The 11,714-nt window shown below is 34.9% G+C and overlaps 1 protein-coding gene across 1 annotated transcript; it reads left to right on the top strand.

Annotated features, from left to right (window-relative positions):
- Positions 1 to 613: 613 nt before the first annotated feature.
- Positions 614 to 11,609, top strand: LOC116305144 (guanine nucleotide-binding protein G(i) subunit alpha). Its single transcript, XM_031714988.2, has 9 exons — positions 614 to 982; positions 4,313 to 4,355; positions 4,970 to 5,111; positions 6,048 to 6,205; positions 6,878 to 7,006; positions 8,228 to 8,357; positions 8,872 to 9,025; positions 9,588 to 9,808; positions 10,297 to 11,609. Exons 1-8 carry the CDS (start codon positions 865 to 867, stop codon positions 9,776 to 9,778), a joined length of 1,065 nt encoding a protein of 354 aa, XP_031570848.1. The 5' UTR covers positions 614 to 864; the 3' UTR covers positions 9,779 to 9,808; positions 10,297 to 11,609.
- Positions 11,610 to 11,714: the final 105 nt, after the last annotated feature.

The following is an 11,714-nucleotide window of genomic DNA, read 5'->3' on the forward strand; positions in this document are numbered from 1 at the left end:
AGTGTGCAACATGAATATCACTAAATAGTGTTATTTTATGCTAATTCTATTGTATTCTTTTGTTTAATTAGTGCTATTTACTGCTAAATAGTGATAACTATTGCACGCATTTAGTGTTTGTACTCTATAGTACTCATTCCTATATATATATATATATGTACATGTATTTTTTTCTTAACTAACATTTAGACAAAAAATTAATAATTCTACATATTCTCATCTTTGCATCAAAAAATTAATAGTTTACTGACAATATTGGGTAACACTCCCCCCCCCCCCATTGGCACCCTCCCCTCGGCCTCCCTACCCCCCCCCCCACATTACCTCATTATGAAACGCCTCAAAAAAAACCTTATAAAACAGGTCACGTTCGAGATCTTAAAATTCTAGCACCATTGAGGCTTTCCATAAAAAATGCTCAAAATAGCCCATTTCCGAGATGTCGTGCTGACTAAATCTTTTCAATATTTTCTTATTCCACGACATCGCGTGATACTTACAGTGTATACTGGATATTTATCCACGGCTATAACCGCTGTACCGGCTCATCTACCATCCGGGTCTTCATGTTGTTGTGGTACCCAGAGTGCATCAGATAGTTTAGTGTGCGGGCGTGGTTATTACAGATTCACTGTTCCTACCAATAAACGCCATAAAGAACCGACAGCTAAAACACTCGACCAGGAAAAAATACCCATGGCGGCCTCATGATCCACGATTACTCAATTTGGACGACACTTGCGTTTTCTACAGAGATTTAGCTTGGATCGTCGCCCATCATCGACTCAATTCTGGTTTAACGACTGTGGATTTTTCGGTTGTGAAAGTCAAGTGAAGGACCGTGTCGAAGAATCTTTATCAAACATGGGTTGTACGCTCAGTGCTGAGGATAAGGCGGCTGTCGAAAGAAGTAAAATGATCGACAAGAATCTCCGAGCCGATGGGGAAAGAGCTGCTCGGGAAGTGAAGCTGCTTTTATTGGGTAAGTCTTCTGAGGGATAAAAGATCTCTAGCTTTCGAAGCGAGAGAAAATCTAACGACTTTGAGCAGGCGAGTGGACTTCGACTGCGGAAAAGCTGTTTGTTTTTCGAAGATTCAGTCGGGTTTCCCAACATCTAAAAAGACAGCGCTTTGACCGATCGCTCAGGTAATTCTCAGGTCCAGAACAGAAGGAATAATCTAGCTTTTCCTTCAATTTGCAAAATTACCCGTCAACGAAAAGCAGAATTATGAGCAAGAGGGTTTTTAGTGCATGTCTTTTTTGATGGGGCCAGGTGTGCTGAGGAACGACAAATTCTACCCTAGCAACATCCAATCTGTTTATAACTAATGATGGCCTTTTTCCCTCTCGGGGAGGTTTTTTGTCTTTAATTCTACTCGTTCGGGCCAAGAAAATAACGTTTCTCTTAGTATTGCGTATAGATAAAAGGTGATCGTTACGAGGGAGGTTTAGAAGATCGATCTCTCTGTCGGTCAGGAGACCACGTTGCAAGACAAAATAATTTGGTTATACTTCTTGTCTTCGCACTAATTTTATCCTGGTATTCTCTTACCGCAAATAACAAGATAAGACTGTCTACAAAGTGATACAGAGTTTAGTGGTTCATGAAGTGATAAGGCTATAGATTCTAGTTCATAAAAGCCAAGACAAAATATGGAGTTTGATACTCAAATGCGGTTGTCTTGACAAAACTAAAATTCAAAATCTCTCAAGACCACATCCGATTTTCCTCTTTTCTCGTGTAAAAGAAACCTTAAATTTTTTATTTGGTAGTGGGGGTAGCTTCGTGGTGCTATCTTTCCTCTAGTTATTCGTTTTAGCTGTCAAAATGATAGAAAAATTACGTGTTTTCGAATGATCGTTCCTTTGTTTTGGATTCTGAAACACTCACGTTCGAAACCCTTTTCTTTGATGTCGAGTTTTTTCTTCATCGATTTGTTTAAAATTTCGCTTTCGGAATTTGTTCGGGCAGATTGAAGACAAGAAAGACAGCACTTCCTCCTTGTTAATAAATAATCGAACTCAGCTACAGCGATGTTTTATACAATAATACGATGATTACCGTCCGTTTTGAAATTTTTCTTTCGTTTTGCCTGGCTCCTTGGTCTTTTGTATAATATTTATCCCTTACTTTAGCGATTGAAAATCTTTCTTTCACAAGTATACCAAAACAATCAAAACAGAGAACCTAGTCTCACTTTAAAGGCTTGAAACTCTAAGATATGAACAGACCTAGCAGCATTCTATGTTATTATAGATTACTTCTTTTTGTTCTCTACTTTTGAAAGGCAACATTTAGATCCTATCTTTTAGTTTCTTGAGTAATCATCTTTTTTGATCTTAACCCCACTGATCATAAAGTCTTACTCGCCTATTTTCCCCCTTAAAATAGCCGACCCGGTATCATAACTAGACATTAATTTCTTGAATTTAAATATGTATTGCTTAAGACCTTCAATGACAAGGTCACTGAAAGATGATGTTTACTTAGTATTATATGTTTTCAACCTCTTTGTGAATTAACGATTCAGTTTATTTTATCTGTGAAAGACATTTTCTTTGTCGTATGAATGATCGATGGAGTAGAAAATTTAAAATAAGGAAGATGAGATGACCAAACAGCCATAAAAATATGCTGCTACATCAGTGTGTCCATGCATCAGACCGTTTCCGAACGTGCTGAAAGCCTTGTTTGTATTTGTGTTTTTATATTTTATATACGCCACCTTTAAGCAATCATTCCAAGGTTAGGTCATATAAATTATATGCAGACCTTACAGTGATAAAAGATCCAATAATGATAACTTTCCTTCTGTGTTGTGAAGTCTATTGAAAAGCCGTTGGAAATAAATTTCAGTTCATGAATATATCTGACTAAGTTTCCCTTTGGAATTAGAATAAAAGATGTGGATTAAGTAGTTTATTTAAACAAAAGAACAACATACTTCGATATCTACATATATGGTATTTTTAAATGCGCTTTGTAATTAGGTTATTGAATAAACTAGATCCCGGTCGTACAATATGCTGTTTATTTAAATTGTTGCAATCCAATCACTGGAGGATTTTGATATTTCATCACGTAATTATATGACCTATGGAACATATACTGCTGCGCAACAGGGGGTTAAATGGACAGTACTAGATTGTAGCTTTTTTTATTTAACTATTGCCTGACTTAAAACTTTACTGACAAATAAACATCACAGCTGTCTGATGGTGTAATGTAAAACGAGAAAAATAGTTTTATTAGCAAAAAACTAGTCATGTACAGGAAAAGATTGTCATATTCTTGTCATTATAGTTTCACATACTGTGAGGAAGATTTGTAGCTTTTAATCAAATTAAGGGTTTCCTATTCCTCGATATTTCCCAGGCAAGGAATCTGTATATTTCAAGTTTTCAAACTCCTGAAATTTTAACCATTCATATCATCTTAAAACCTGCTAAGATATTTGAGCTGCAATTACAGAAACTTCAAATCTCAGAAGATTTTTAGCTTTTGGCTGAGTTTGTGCACAATATGACTCAATATCCTGAAGTATTGAAACTTGATATTCAAAGATATGTGATCTTGTATTGTCATTTCTATATTAGTCACCTGAGATTATGTGACAGAAGGCGTCGAAAGAAGGGTCATTAACATGTGATTATTGTACAGATTATATTAGCCCTGATAATTAGAACAATTTCAGCTGGGAAGTTCCTTATTTTTCTAGTAGAACCTTAAAAAATCTGTACTGCATAATTCTTTATTTTTTTGAATATATTTTAAATGCTAAATTATAGGTTTTCGATAAATTGACCCATAATTGTAATTCATTCAGTTCTTCTTTTTTGTTCAATATTGTATGAACTCAGTTTTCATTTAATTAGATTTGAATTTTTAATCACATAAATTGGCTTTAACAAGAAACGTTTTAATTTCTCTTGGGCTTCATCTTAATTTAGTTTTTGTTAAAGCAAGCTTGATTATGTTTGCTTGGGGTAACTATAATTTGCGTCATTAAATCATCAATGCAAAATGAGTAGTTTTGCTAAAATGTTAGTATGAAAAGACTAAACTTTTGCAATCAATCAAAAACCTTTTCTTTCAAGAAATATTAAAGATAAAAAAAGGATGCTGTGGGTATCGATAAAATCTGAAGGTTTGTTGTAATAATAAAACAGTAAACTTTCAAAAAGATTATAGTTTGTAATAATACCATATGCACTAAAACAAAGGAGGCTACACACTTGTTATTAATAACACAAGATGTGAAGAGGTTTTCTCGATGAATTATTTTAATGCTCATCATTTTTTGTTTCCAGGTGCTGGAGAGTCGGGAAAAAGTACTATTGTAAAGCAGATGAAGTAAGTGTATAATATTAGTAAATAATCTAGCTCATACATTGTCTAGTTATGATATTACTTTGATATAAAATACCAAATAAGAGTTTGCCAAGTTTTAGGACTTGGTATTCTTTGTGATGTTAAAACATCAAGTTGAACAAACAGTTCTATATCTTAAAGTTTGTCTAATTATAAGAGGAGATGTCTGTTTATGTTCCAATTAAAAAAATTTTTTTCTTTATTAAGAAAGTCCTCGTTAAGTTTTTTTCTCATTTTGTGGGTTTAGTATGTGAAATTTTATTATTTGTCTTAAATTATTTATGCAAATTGATTAAAAAACTCTGTTTTGTGCATCAAATTGATTTTTTTTTCTTTCGATTCCAAACCATTGTATGAAGCAGCATTTTTTTGCATCAGAAAAGACATTGTTTTTAATTATTTCCTGATTTTTAAGATTATTTTTTGGAAAAGTGAAAACTGCAACTGTGATATAGACTAGTTGATCACCATAGTTTTAAGAGGTATGCATAGTACAAAGTCAGATCTCAGACCTTCGGTGTCAAAACCTGAAGAGCTGCATGTGCATTTTGAATCTAATTGTTGGTGCAAGTTAATTAATTTTTAATTTTTTTTAGAATTATACACGAATCAGGTTACTCAAAAGATGAGTGTGCGCAGTACAAACAAGTTGTATACAGCAACACGATACAGTCTATGATTGCCATCATAAGAGCAATGGGAACACTGAAGATAGACTTTGGATCTCCGGACAGAGCGGTAGGTTGAGTACTGTCTAACCAAGAAAAGTAGGCCTTTAGATTGGGCGGAATAGGGCTTAAAATGACAAATTTGTTTTAGCTTAGTCATGGATGCCTTATTTCTGGCCTATTGTTACTGGTCAAAATGATCGGTAAGGCAAAGATTTGACTTGTTAGGCCCTGGAAAAATGTTTTCCCATTTTTCAGACCATGTGCCATTCTCTTGACAATAAGAATCTTTGTTTGAGTCTTGTTGACATTTGTGTCTTTTCATGCACAACCTTGAAACAAAGAAATGATGCTCAAGGGAATGACAAATAACAGGTTATTGAAAACCTAGGGGCACAATTCTTCGTTTGTAATCATAAATTTTCCGATTGTTTTTGATCATTTTTTGTCAATAAAACAGTAAGTATATTTGACAAGTATTTTTTTTTGAATAGGTTTAATTTTGTGAAGCTGGGAACCTGAAACTAAGGAATTTTGAGCTACATACGAAATGTTCAATTATTGTCAATTTGCTTTGAGTGAGAAAATTAGCAAAAATCTAGTAACTATCTGAAATGAGAAAAAAGAAGAAAGAAGAGGAAATTAGAGAGGAAGGGGGAAATTATAAAAGTGTAAGCCCTAAGAAATATGCAGGGCTCAAAATAATGGCAAGTTGAAGAATAATTTCCAGCAAACGCCTCTGATGCCAGTCTTGTCTGGTTACATTAGTTGGTCACATGTCGATCTGTCCGATGTGGCATGTCCTTATGTTCAGCCATTGAGCAGCCATTATTCTTGTCCCTGAGTTACATGAAAATACAGAAATAACAATGGAAGTAACTGAATTTGAACCAATGGCCAACAGTGATATCTGACATTCAAGGCTTGGATCAAACGGCAAAAGCAATTCACCCTACCCTGTTTATTTATGACTAGTCATTTAACTCATCATTGCATTTTTGAACAGGACGATGCAAGAGAAATGTTTGCATTAGCAGGGAGTATGGAAGACGTCAAATTCACCCAAGAACTTGTATCCATAATGAGAAGATTATGGTCAGACAGCGGCGTGCAAGCATGCTTCGCAAGGTCGAGAGAGTACCAACTGAATGACTCGGCATCATAGTGAGTATACTAAAGCCATGTTGATTCTATATCTAGATGTGTGATCGTTTTTGTTTGAAAAATTCTGTCAGTTCAATTTGATTTAAATAACCATTAAATTTTATTGATACCTTGTAATAACCTCTGAGATGATGTAAGTCGGGGCACGGCCAACTTACAGACTGTTTTAGAATTTAGCTAGTTAGGTTTTGTTGAGGGAGAAAACTAGAGAACCTTGAGAAAAATCCTATGATGTACACTAGGTACTGCTACGCCATTCTCTTACATTCTAAAACTATCCTTGTCAAAAGCATTAGGTAATAGTTGAAAAGCAACAGGAGATAGGTCATTCCAAGATCCAAGAATAGCTGGAATGACTTGTTTTTCTGCTCTTTATTCTCATCAAGAACATGGACCTTCAATGTTGTTTGTAGACGACGATACCATTACCTTCTCGGAATGACATTTTCTCCTTTGGTGATTACAAAGTTTTTTGAAATAGGTATATCCCAATAAGTTGAGTCTTTTTTGTTCTTCCTAAGGACGTCTATTTTTCTTCTCTTTGTGAAAATCAAAGCTTCCAAACAATTTATTCCAAGGAGGACTGCAGATTTGTTTTCCTCAGGCTGTTAGGCAACACCCTCATAAAACAATACCAAAGTAACTGAGTTTTATTTTTAATTTTTTTAACAGCTACTTAAACGCTCTAGACCGATTAGGGTCACCTGATTATATACCAACGGAACAAGATGTTCTACGAACAAGAGTAAAGACTACAGGCATAGTCGAAACTCATTTTACCTTTAAAGACCTTCATTTCAAGTAAGTGGAATAAGTTTCTTCGATTCCACTCTGTAGGCAGTCATAATGCTGTTGGAATAACATTCACAGACTGGGGTTTTCACGAGTACCCTACCTTTCATATTCCGGCTGCGTTACCAGCGTGGTTGGTCCTTGTAGTGTAGTGGTTAACACATCGAATCGGAATACTGAAGACATGGGTTCGATTTCTGCCAAGGGCATTTGATATTTTTCTCTTATTCTCTCTATTTCATCACACATACCGAAAGCATAATTTATTACATTTACAAATTAGTTCAATAGAGCTGTGTTCTTTGATTACAGACGCATTTACTTAGGGTTATTGAGCATCAGAATATTTCCCAAATACCAATGGTAAAGGAAAGAATGCATAACCTCAACAATGCACAAATTCAAGCACTTCGAAATTCCATGGACCTTAAAGGGGCACTTTGACGAAATTCATTTCATTAAGACTCTTTCATTTGAGCTGGAAATTTGCTGAAATATTCTTGAATACATTAATAACCACTTAATGAAATAACTTTCTGATAATTGAAAGTTCCAGCTCGAATGAAAGAGTTTTAATTTTGGAGCGATTTTCATCCAATTGCCCCTTTAATTTCATGGATGTTCACTGAAATAAGAATATTTTATGCAAACTTGAGGCTAACCTTGAGCAACAGAAAACTTAAAACTTGAGTCTTCTGAGCTTTCTCATTTTGTAGACAATAGACCTATCCCAAATTCGCTTGACTGATCACGAATCAATGATTTCAAGTCGCGGTTGAACTTGATGAATAAAAGAATCAAGTTCAGTCTTGACTTCAAACCATTGTTTTGTGGTCAGTCAAGTGAATTCGGGTTAGGTCTATTGCAAAGTTTGTCAGAAAAATGATTTTATTTTAGCCCAAGGATCTTTGGTCATCAGACATTTTGGCTCTTGACTGAAGCGCTGTGGCTATTTCTCTTTAATTAATTAATTAAATTAGTTAATCAATTCTTTAGACATATGACAAGAAATCTCATTGATATAAAGATGTGCCACATAAACTTTTGTTGAAGATTTGAAGACCCAAAATTAGACAGTACTAACTAAGAAATGTCTTGATGTAGTTAAATAGGCCTTTAGAAACTTTATTCGTTTTGAGAGTTGCCCCTATGGCCGGAGCGAGCTCGTACATGTAAGTAGATAATTTCATTTCAGACGGACTTGATGATGTTGATTATTTTATTCTATAGGATGTTTGACGTCGGAGGCCAAAGATCTGAAAGAAAGAAATGGATTCATTGTTTTGAAGGAGTAACCGCCATCATCTTCTGTGTTGCTTTGAGTGCATACGACTTGGTTCTTGCAGAAGATGAAGAAATGGTATGATAACACTTGTCACTTGGTCAAATCTTTCTTATAGGCCACGTTTGATATCTTTAAATTCAGACTATATTACCCTTTCTAGCTGTATGGTACTTAATGTATGGTACAAAAAATACATTTATTGGTTGAAATAAAATAATGTACCATATACAATGTACAATAATAAGAAAATTTTGATAGAAATGCTACTATCCATCGAGGTTATAATCAAGTCTATGGCACTGTATCTACTGATCTCCTCAAGGAGAGTCTTGGTAGCGTGCTAGTGTTTTAATATCTCAAACATGGCCTATTAGAAAAAGCACTCTAAATGTTTCTTAATCAATTATTAATGTTCAATTTTAACTCTTGGACTACTTAATAATCTATGTGGTAATATATTATTCATGAACTGATTGAAAAACTGTCTGTTTTCTTGGCTGGTATATAAGTTTAGGATATTTAGATTTTTCTTTGCTGAAATTAAAAATGTTAATCGCAATTTTTGGTTGTTTGTTTTTGTTTTGCACAGAATCGAATGATGGAAAGTATGAAGCTATTCGATTCCATCTGCAACAACAAGTGGTTTACAGACACTTCCATCATATTGTTTTTGAACAAGAAAGACTTGTTCTCAGAGAAGATCATAAAGTCTCCACTAACGATCTGCTTCCCTGAGTACACAGGTATATACAGCTATAGACCCCTTGCACCCTTGTACCAAGAGGAATATTGTTGTGGGGGTACAAAAAAATGGATGTTTTTTGCAAAAGAAAAGATGGCATATGATTTGTACCCCAGAACGATTCCTCTAGGAAATCAATGCAAGAGGTCTATTAACTATAAATCTGTTTTGGGTAAATCTGTTTTAAGATCATTCATTTGACTCTCACTCGTAGGGATTATGAGTGCACTAGATAGGGAGCCAGTAGGGCTTCAGCTCTCCCTTTCTTTTCAAATTGAAGCTCCACAAGGATGCTATGCAGAAACCTTTCAAATCTACATTCAAAGCTTGCAAAATTAATCTTATTGACACCCTGAAACAACATCTTGGCTGATCAAAGTTATAGCATGGCTAACTCACAGCTCAAATAGGAATTTAGGTAGAATCTGTAGAAAACCCTCAAATCAAATTAGAGACCGAACTGGCTCTAGCCATGTAAGATTGAGTCCAGGATTCAAATCCTCTCTATTCCCTTTATTATGCTATACTAATTTTTTTCAATTTACTTTTTACTGTTTCTCCAGGGTCTAATACTTACGAAGAAGCTGCTGCTTACATCCAGATGCAGTTCGAGAACCTTAACAAGAGAAAAGACACTAAAGAGATCTACACACACTTCACATGTGCTACAGATACAAATAACATCCAGTTTGTATTTGATGCCGTCACTGATGTGATCATAAAGAACAATTTGAAGGACTGTGGTCTCTTTTAATGAGTTCTACATGAATAATGACTCAAAAAGGTAATTGTAAAAACTTAGTTGAGGTTGTCATTGTCATAATCATCAGAATGTATCATCAGAATGTATCATCATCATCAGAATGTATCATGTATCATCATCATGGATCATCATGTATCACCAGCATGTATCATTATCATGTATCATCATGAATCATCATCATGTATCATCATGTATCATCATCATGTATCATCATCATGTACCATATCATGTATCATCATCATGTATCATCATCATGTATCAACATCATGTATCACCATGTATCACCATCATGTATCATCATTATGTATTATCATCATGACTTGTATCATCAAGTATCATCATCATGTATCATGTATCATCATCATGTATCATCGATCATCATGAATCATCACCATGTATCATCATCATGAATCATCATCATGTATCATCATCACGTATCATGATTCGCATTCAGTTTCCAGTCTACTATGGTTTCTGTAATAATCATCTACCCTTCTTTATCATTTCAGATAATGGCAGTTGACAGCAGTTTGTACAATAAAGTCTCCTGTACAGTCCTATACAGATTATCGAATAGAAAATAATCAACTGTTTTTTATAAGTAAAAAAAAATCATGTCTTTTGTTGAGTTTCGGTCAAACATTAAGCTCCCTTACCATTCCAATTCTGATCCCCAAACGATTATCAACATTTGCATCTATAAGTTGCGCCTGTAAGTTGCTGTCCAACGACTGCCACCCAAGTTCCTAACCAAAGTGATTGAGATTGAACTAGAAAAAAAATGCTGGAAACGTCTAACAGCATTTCCACAATGTGATATAGATATAAAGCCGAGAAACACCCCATTTAAGTTGAGATATAAAAGCTTATTAATGTATAATAATGACTGTGCCATTCCATGATCATCACTAAGTTTTTTCAGTCTTCAAAAGTAAATCATAAAGATGGTTAAAAAAAAGACAGTCAATGAATCTGGTCGAGATTCCTTCCCCCAAGGGGGAGGCTGATCCAGAAAAATGTCAGAAGCAGAAAGCTGGAATGTGATTTTCGCTTTCCAAAGTACAGCAGGTCAGAGACGTTGTAATTGCACAAAGATTCGTTGTCAGGGTTTGATTGAACATGCACAGTTCGATTGTGAGTCGGCAGGGTATTGTACAAGGTGTTGAATGCTAGATGGTAAACTGATCTTGGTTATTCACACTTGTTGCTTCTACTAACTGTCTCTACTGTCTAGTGAACAATGTTCTATGCAAGACCTTAGATGTTTTTAACTGCCTTGCATTCTCAAGGTATCTAAGATTGAAAGACCATCTCAAGAGATCACATTAGTTATAACTAATCCACACAACACACCAGTTTCGCATTCAATGCATACCTCTGTTTTTAAAGACCACAGACTCCTTTCTTAGCCTCATTTATAATTCAACCATTCACAGATACAATCAAAGTCCGAGATTTCAAAACATTGGTATTGTTCAACTTGCACATTCTTTACGCTGCAGTTGTCTTTTCAAAATGCTTTGCTCTTAAATGAGGCCAAGCCTGTGCAGAGGAGTCTTGAGTAATAAAACAGTGGTATTTACCGAATGAGAAAAGGGACTAACAATTGTGGCATCTTAAGAAAACTTACATCTTATAATAAAAGTAACTTCCTATGGCCTAATTAGGCTTGCCTCTGTTCATTGCAATCGATCCAAGAAGATTGCCATTTCACGATTCTAACTACAATAGATTGTATTAGTAAGTGATGTAGATGTTAACATTCATGCTGGCCAAAGGTGATTTTGCCCGTAAAGGAATATTAAAATATGATTTTAATGTGCCCACTTGCTTGCTTTAGTTTCCTTGCTGTGTACATGTCCTTGAGGATTATTTTTGTAAATCCAGAATGGCTGGCCCATAGTCAAACATAAGAGTGGTTGGTCTA

Source organism: Actinia tenebrosa, unplaced genomic scaffold, assembly GCF_029948245.1.
Source record: "Actinia tenebrosa isolate PJP-AT-01 unplaced genomic scaffold, QUT_ActTen_1.0 PGA_scaffold0__85_contigs__length_37466705, whole genome shotgun sequence".
In the NCBI taxonomy this organism is placed as follows: Eukaryota; Metazoa; Cnidaria; class Anthozoa; order Actiniaria; family Actiniidae; genus Actinia; species Actinia tenebrosa.

Bases quoted from the DNA above. Each gene is read 5' to 3' on its own strand.
- LOC116305144 (XM_031714988.2), top strand. From the start codon at position 865: ATGGGTTGTACGCTCAGTGCTGAGGATAAGGCGGCTGTCGAAAGAAGT. The intron at 983-4,312 runs GTAAGTCTTCTG...TTTTGTTTCCAG, and splicing joins AGTGAAGCTGCTTTTATTGG to GTGCTGGAGAGTCGGGAAAA. The intron at 7,007-8,227 runs GTAAGTGGAATA...TTTATTCTATAG, and splicing joins TTTAAAGACCTTCATTTCAA to GATGTTTGACGTCGGAGGCC.